Source organism: Cynocephalus volans, chromosome 14 (assembly GCF_027409185.1).
Source record: "Cynocephalus volans isolate mCynVol1 chromosome 14, mCynVol1.pri, whole genome shotgun sequence".
In the NCBI taxonomy this organism is placed as follows: domain Eukaryota; kingdom Metazoa; phylum Chordata; class Mammalia; order Dermoptera; family Cynocephalidae; genus Cynocephalus; species Cynocephalus volans.
In genome coordinates this window covers 92,271,121-92,278,905 of record NC_084473.1, presented here as the reverse complement: position 1 = coordinate 92,278,905, position 7,785 = coordinate 92,271,121, and the positions used below count along the sequence as shown (strand labels likewise).

The following is a 7,785-nucleotide window of genomic DNA, read 5'->3' as shown; positions in this document are numbered from 1 at the left end:
AGAGCATAAAAATATCCATCGACAGCAAGTTTTTATAAATAGAGGGTCTTGAAGGGTCTTAGATCCACAATTTCTTTTGGTAATTTTAAAAGATTATTATTATTTTTAACGGACACCTAATAACTGTACATATTTATGGGGTACATTGTGATTTTTTTAATTAAAAACCTAGCTGATTTTATTATTATTATCAATACCAAGCAAGTCTTTAAATCAATGAAAATTTAATTAAGCATAAAGTTACTTTCACATTTGTCTACAACCGTAGTAAATACAGTTCTTGGCATAAAGACACAGCCCTTGGAGTTTAAAACATCCCCAACTGCAAGATTACCTAAATAAATTTCCCATTATTGTTTATGTAATAGTGGGTTAGTTAATCAAATTAAAATAATTATACAATCTAGGATAAAATAAAATGGAAATAATTTACTCACGAAATTCATATTTAAATCATCTTTACTTACAAAATAGTATCCTGAGAATTATAATTCCATTAAGCTTCAATTTGAGCAAAAATTGTAGTTACTTAAACTGAAAATGAAAGATAAGTCAAAACTATTTATGAAGAGAGACCAAAAATATCATCAGGTTTCTTGCTGTGCTTCTGGATTTCAGGAGCAGGCTCATTTGAGCACGGAATCGACCCTGAAGGGAACTCACCCCTACTTTCAGAATGTGGGGGTGGAGGTGACAATCCAGCTCCTAGAGGAACATAAGGAGGAAATCCCCTCAGTGAATAGACATTTCTCATTGCAAATGGAGGTGGTGGCTGGACAGAGAAATCCCTTGGTAGAAAATAATTTTGAGGAGCTCCATACATGCTTCCTGGAGGAGGTGGAGGAAAAAGAGTTTCTCTTCTCATGAATGGACCCCTCCTATCCACTGGAAACAATGGACCTCTGATTGCAGGAAAAGGTGGAGGAGCAAAGCCAGGGCCACTTGCTTCCCTTTCAGCAGGCACAGATGAATGAGGCACATTTACATCACCAAGGTCGTCTTTGGTATCATTTCTGCTGGATTCCGTTTGTGAGGGCTTTGGCCCATCCACTTTATCCAAAGAAGCCAGGTTAAAACTTCTGAGTTCTGCTGGGCCAGATGGTCCACCAGGATCAGGATCAAATCCGTCTTGCCTTTGTGGAAGAAGAGCTGGATCAGAACATGGGTGGCCTGGTGGAGGAATCATCATCCTTCGGTGTTGTTCCCACGGAGGTGACAGGAACCCAGATGGAGGTGGTGGCTGCACAGGGAAATCCCTTGGGAGATAATAATTTTGACGAGCTCCATACATGCTTCCTGGAGGAGGTGGAGGAAAAGGAGGTTCTCTTCTCATGAATGGACCCCTCCTATCCACTGGAAACAATGGACCTCTGATTGCAGGAAAAGGTGGAGGAGCAAAGCCAGGGCCACTTGCTTCCCTTTCAGCAGGCACAGATGAATGAGGCACATTTACATTACCAAGGTCGTCTTTGGTTTCATTTCTGCTGGATTCCATTTGTGAGGGCTTTGGCCCATCCACTTTATCCAAAGAAGCCAGGTTAAAACTTCTGAGCTCTGCTGGGCCAGACGGTCCACCAGGATCAGGATCAAATCCGTCTTGCCTTTGTGGAAGAAGAGCTGGATCAGAACATGGGTGGCCTGGTGGGGGAATCATCATCCTTCGGTGTTGTTCCCACGGAGGTGACAGGAACCCAGACGGAGGTGGTGGCTGCACAGGGAAATCCCTTGGGAGATAATAATTTTGAGGAGCTGCATACATGCTTCCTGGAGGAGGTGGAGGAAAAGGAGGTTCTCTTCTCATGAATGGACCCCTCCTATCCACTGGAAACAATGGACCTCTGATTGCAGGAAAAGGTGGAGGAGCAAAGCCAGGGCCACACGCTTCCCTTTCAGCAGGCACAGATGAATGAGGCACATTTTCATTACCAAGGTCGTCTTTTGTATCATTTCTGCTGGATTCCGTTTGTGAGGGCTTTGGCCCATCCACTTTATCCAAAGAAGCCAGGTTAAAACTTCTGAGTTCTGCTGGGCCAGACGGTCCACCAGGATTAGAATCAAATCCGTCTTGCCTTCGTGGAAGAAGAGCTGGATCAGAACATGGGTGGCCTGGTGGAGGGATCCTCATCCTCCGGTGCTGTTCCCACGGAGGTGACAGGTACCCAGATGGTGCTCCATGAGAATCGGTTAACCTATCACAGCCCGATTCTCCTCTTTCATTGGTCATCTGGTGATCCAGAGTATTCTCTGGGCCTCTTGAGCCTCTTCCTCCTCCTCGCCCTGGAGTCAAAGGTGCGAGTCTGAGTGGAGAGAGAAAAGCTCTCGTTTCAGATGAAGGTCGACCCACTGGTGAGGCACCACATGGGGAATGCTCTCCGCCAAATGCTGTCTTTGGAACATCAACTACATATGGATCTTTTTTGAAAAGTTCAAATTTAAACTCTTTTTCAGCTAATTTTTGTCTCTTGGAAACATTTACTTTCCTTAAATACCTGAGGTGTCTTTCAGCAGTCTCAGCTGCCACCCAGCTGCCATGCGCTTCTTTCTCATAGGAAGTCATCTGCCCTTGATAAGAACGAACGCTTCTCTCCAATTCTTCTTCTGCATCTCTGGCTCTCCTTCTGTAGGTCTCCAGTTCCTCAGCTGCATGGCTCATCTTCTCTTCTACTTTGGAAAGTTTCTCCTCCTTCTCTAACCGGTCCTTTTCCTCTGCTATTAACTTCCTGTGGAGTTTCATTCCATTTTCTTGATACAGTTCAGTCATTCCTTTAAGTTTCTGCCGAAGCTTCTGATTTTCACTTTCCAACTGTGTGTTTTCTGACTGTAAAGATGCTTGTTCAGTCTGGAGATTTGTAATATGCTCTATAAGCTCTTCCTTTGTTTTATCTACTTCAGACAACTCAGTGTAAATTTGGTTTCTTTCTCCTTCTAGGGTTTTGAAAGAAGCATTTAACTTAGCAGTGTGAATCAGTTTCTTCAAAGCTCCTTTTGGCAGATCATCTAAGCGAGCACCCTTTTGTGATTCACTCTTCATCTGCAATTCCAAGTCATCAGCCATCATGTCTTCTCCAAGCACAGCAGCCCAGTCTGTCATCTTGAGCAAGCGTTCAGCCAGAGACTTGATGTGATTTTCTTTATCACTCAGAACTCGTTCTGCCTGGACTTTGGAGTTTTCAAATATTATTTTCTGTTTATTAAGTTCACTCACTTGTTCTTTCAATACTTCCGCTTCTTGTAAAAGCTGTTTCTGGCTTTCCTGAAGTTGGGAATTTTCATTCAAGGCGTCTTTTATTGCCACCTTCAGACGTTCTTCATTCATTTGAAATATTTTGCAGATTAGTTTGGCTTCAGCTACTTGTGACTGGATGGATTTCGATTCATCTTCTAGGGACTGTATCCTTTTTGAAATATCCGCCATCAATTCATCTTGCTCACAATGTTTAGATTTCTGTTCCTTTAATTCTTTTGCTAGAAAGACTATTTCATCCTCAAGTTTAGATTTGGAGCTGCTCAGCTTTTCATAGGTTGCCTCCAAGCTTTGTGCTTCTGTTGACCCCTTCTCAAAGCTGGCATCCTTCACAGCTGACTCCAAGCCTTCATACTCCTCTTGAACAACGCAAAGTTTGTCAAGTAGTTTACATTTTTCTTCAATTAGTCCAGAAAGCTTTTCAGCAAGCTTTTTCTCTCTTCTTACATAAAGCCGGCTTCTCACCGATCGAACACTTCTCCACAAAAACAAGAGAATCAAAAATCCAGTAAGAGCCGCACATGTCACCAGTTCCCACGGAAAACCAGGGCCCGGTCTCAGGTCTTCAGGCAATGCTGCCACAGTCCTGCACAGCTTTCCCAGGACCAGCCCCAAGTACGGCTGAGGGGCAGCCCCGGGCACCTCCATGGCGCCCCCGAGGCTGCTCCGGCTGTGGCCACAGTAGCCACGGCCTGGCCGGGCCACCACCAGCAGCTGAGACAGCTCTGCGTTCTGTCGGGAACGCGAACCGGCCCCGGCGACAGCAGCAGACACAGCGCAGCCGGCCTTGAGGGGAGCCGGGGAGCACTGGCGCCCACCGGCCTCAGGCGTCCCCCACGCGCACCATGGTAACCAGGCCCCTTTGTGACGTCACTTCCGCCACGCGGTTCCGGAGCCTGCCCCGCGCGAGCCTGTGACACACGCTGTCCTAGCCACCCCCACCTCGGCTTGGTTTTGGCCGGGCCACCGCTGGATTTGAATCCATGTTTATAATGATGAAATCTGGGTAATCAGCATACTCATCACTCAAATATTTGTCATTTCTTTGTGCTGGGAAAATTCAAAATCCTCTCTTTTAGCTATTTGAAATTATCTAATAAATGCGTGCTGACTCTAGCCACCTTACAAAGCTGTAGATCAGTACAAATAGTTCCTCCTGTCCAGCTGCAACTTTGTATCTGTAACCTCTGCCTTTCCCCTCCTCGCCCTACCCTTCCCAGCCTCTAGTGACCACTATTCTGCTACTTCTAGGAGATCAACTTTTCCTTTGGCAATTTTTTAAAGGAAATTTTGCGATTTTAATTTCTTTCAGAGGAGCATCCTTCCTTAGATATCTGCCAAGGAACAAAAGTGTTTTCTTTGGACTAACTTTGCCAAAATAGCCGTAGAATGTGGCAATGGGAAGAGGCCTGAGACACTCTGGGCTTCAGCTGGCCCAACGCTTTCTTTATAGGTAATGAAGCAAAGGTCTACAGTAAGTGCACTACTTGTCCAGGGCTGTTTAGCTATTTAGTGGCAGAAGTGTGTTGTATTTCGGGATCTGCTGGATGTCAGTGAAATGCTCTTTGTTTAAAAAACACTTTATTGAGGAATATTTTATATACCTTGTAATCCACCCATTTCAGGTATGCAATTCAATGAGTTCTAGTAAGTTCATCAAGTTGTGCAGCCATCACCACAAATCAGTTTTAGAACATTTTCACCACACCAATAAGATCTCCTGTACCCATTTATTCTTTTTCCCCCCCAGTTTTATTGGTTATGAATATTCACGGGATGCAAGGCTGATTGTCACCGTTCATACCCAAGCTGTGATGGCCAGATTCATACTGGCCACATGACCGTTACATTTATTGTATCACCTTTATTGACTTTCATATGTTGAACCATCCTTGTATCCCTGGCATGAATCCCACTTCAGGTGCCTGAAACCTCTGCCAAGTTTCTCTTTTTGGTGCCCATAGGAGCCAGCCTGTGCCGCTGGTTCCCATGGAAACAGATCCCTGAGACACACCCTGCCTTGCAGCACGCACAAAGCGCTTGCTCGCCCTTTGCCTTTTCTTTTTTGTTTTTTTAGCCAGCCAGTTAGTTCCAACTTTCAGGACCCCAGGGGAATAAAATGAGGACTGTTCCAGAGGGGAGGCAGCTGCCCAGGTGTCTGGCCCAAGCTCCCAGCCCACCCTGCCCCCTGGGGAAAGGGGGGGCAAGCCTCAGGTCAGGGCACAGCTCCCCAGGAGCCCCTCGGCCTTTCAAGGCCAGGACAGCCCTGCTCCTTTGGCTCCCAGCACACTTCCAGGAGCAGGGACGCGCTGAGCGTTTTGAGTCTTCACGGTGGACTTGGGAGGAAGGTGTCTTTATCTCACTCTATGGATGATGACAGTGAGACCCAGAAAAGTAAAAGGGTTTGCCCAAGTCACAGGCTAGAAAGTGACAAAGCCGGGACATAAAGCCTGTTCCTTTCATCCCAAAGCGAGCATGGCGGTCAAGATGCACCCCAACCGATGACACACCCATGTTTCATACGTCAGCTTGGAGACTTGCTGATCACACTGCCCAGGACAGGCCTGGCCTTCCTTACTGTGTGAACTGAAAAGGTAGGACCAGAGAAGCCCACCCCCAAACCAGTGCTGCCCTCTGGTGAGTCACCCTCCCACTGCTCAGAGGTGCTTTCTTCGAAGTTAACAAGCTGTGCAACCAAACAGGTCAGGACGACTGCCCTGCCCACTGGGCCCCCCAGGCCCCGGGGCCTTGGGAACCTCCCACTGCAGCAGCCAACCTGGAGGGTTCCCCTCATGCAACACAGATGTGAATGTTCCTGCCCCCTGCCATGACCCCCCTCTGCCACTGGGTCCTTTCCCAGGCAGGAGGGAATGGGGACCGAGGACGCCTGAGTAGGCTCCTTGCATGGGCCTCAGCGGTGGCCGTGCTGTGGGCACGTGGCCATTAGCAAACTCCCCAAGAGAGAGTCAGTTTTGCAAGAGTCTCTGGCAGCTATCAGACCCAGAAAAGGGGCGGAAGGCTGCAGGAGTGCCTGCCCTGTTAGCTACGAGCTTGAGCCTGATGGGTTGGAACTGTGCTTTTCCTCCCACGGTGGCAGGAGCCCGAGGGCAGGGCAGTTTGGAAGTGGAAAGGGAAGGAATCGTTTCAAGTCTGGATGAAGGCTGCGTTTCCTTATGTTGCAGTTACTGAGCACTTCACACTGGAGGCGGCGGTGATGAGACGCGTTAGCTGACCAGGGTCTTATACTCTCATCCCAGGCAGGAGAGGGGCTTGGCAAGCCCCACCCACAAGTCTTGGGGTCTCCTGGACCTTCCTCATGACCCCCTCCACTCCAGGCCCAAGTTCAATCCCTCCTCCCCAGGACCCCAAGCCGGCAGGTGGAGCTCTTCCGTACCTTTCCCTCAGGCCCTTTCTACTGTTGGGCCTGGCTGAGGGGCAGAGACAGAGAAATTCCCCCTCGGGGTTTGGGCCCTGCCCCACCAAGAGCCCCTGCCTGAGACCAAGGCCCCTCTGGGAGGGGGGTGCGTCTCACCATGCACGTGGTGCCCGCTCTTTAAAGAAGGTCAATAAACACCTGTTGCCCCCCCAAAGCCCTCCTCTGGATGCCACAGAACTCAGGGATGTCACCAGGACACTGAGCCAGCACAGCTGTGGAACTGGAAACCACTTAAAGCAGCTTTATTTGTGTCCACCTCTGGCCCTTGAAACCTCTTCTGCTGGCCAGTCCTCCCACGGCCAGATGGAAACCTGACAGGCCCAGGCTGCTTCTTGGTAGGGAAATACCCGTGGTCTCCACCACTTCACGTCACACAGCACCGCTCGGCTCACGTCCAGGCCCAACAATAAAAAGGGCCTGACGTCATCGTCAAGTCCCCTGCTTTGAAGTGGAGGCCGCTCCTGCTGCCCCGGCCTGGTGGGGTGGGAAGCCTCGGCCGGGCAGCAGGCGTGGTCAGCCTCCAGCTGAACTGTGCTCTGGGCTTGGCGGAGGTTGAAAGCTACGCCTCTTTCTCTCATCGGCATCTCCAAGGGTCTTCAGAGCCCGGACATGGTCCCCACTGTCCCCCTGACTAGAATATTTTGTGTGGGCCTCAGAGAACCAAGGAGCCCCTGACGGGTAGCGGCAGCCCCACCTTCTCTTGGCCTGCATCTGTTCACTGCCCAGGCTGCCTCCTGGGACTGGGCCTGTGAGATTCCACGCCGACTCTCTCACACGAGGCCCTCACCTGGGCCGTCGGCCCTCTCCTCAGCTCCGCCATCAAAGCAGCCAGCCTGTCTCTTGCCCTCTAGACTTTGGGGTGGGGGTGGGGGTGAGGCATCAGTCCACTGGATTTCTCCACCTGCGGAGGACACCTCAAAGCCTAAAGCTCTCTTTAAAGCCCTCTTCCTCTGGCTTGATGTGAACGAGGGCATCTCACCTCACCCTCTGGTCTCAGCTCACCTCCCTGATATCCCCGCCTCTAACCTCAACACTTGACTCCTTGGTACCCTTGGTGTGGGTGAGGGGTCAGGCCATCTCTTCTCTAAATGCGGCATCAATGTGG

The 7,785-nt window shown here is 49.5% G+C and overlaps 1 protein-coding gene across 1 annotated transcript; it reads right to left on the bottom strand.

The window, feature by feature from the left end:
- Window positions 1-670: 670 nt before the first annotated feature.
- LOC134362793 (melanoma inhibitory activity protein 2-like) lies at window positions 671-3,247 on the bottom strand (the record flags this gene model as incomplete). Its single annotated transcript, XM_063078069.1, has 2 exons — window positions 671-772; window positions 1,715-3,247. Coding segments are annotated over 2 exons (1,635 nt in total), but the record flags the coding sequence as incomplete, so codon positions are not given.
- Window positions 3,248-7,785: the final 4,538 nt, after the last annotated feature.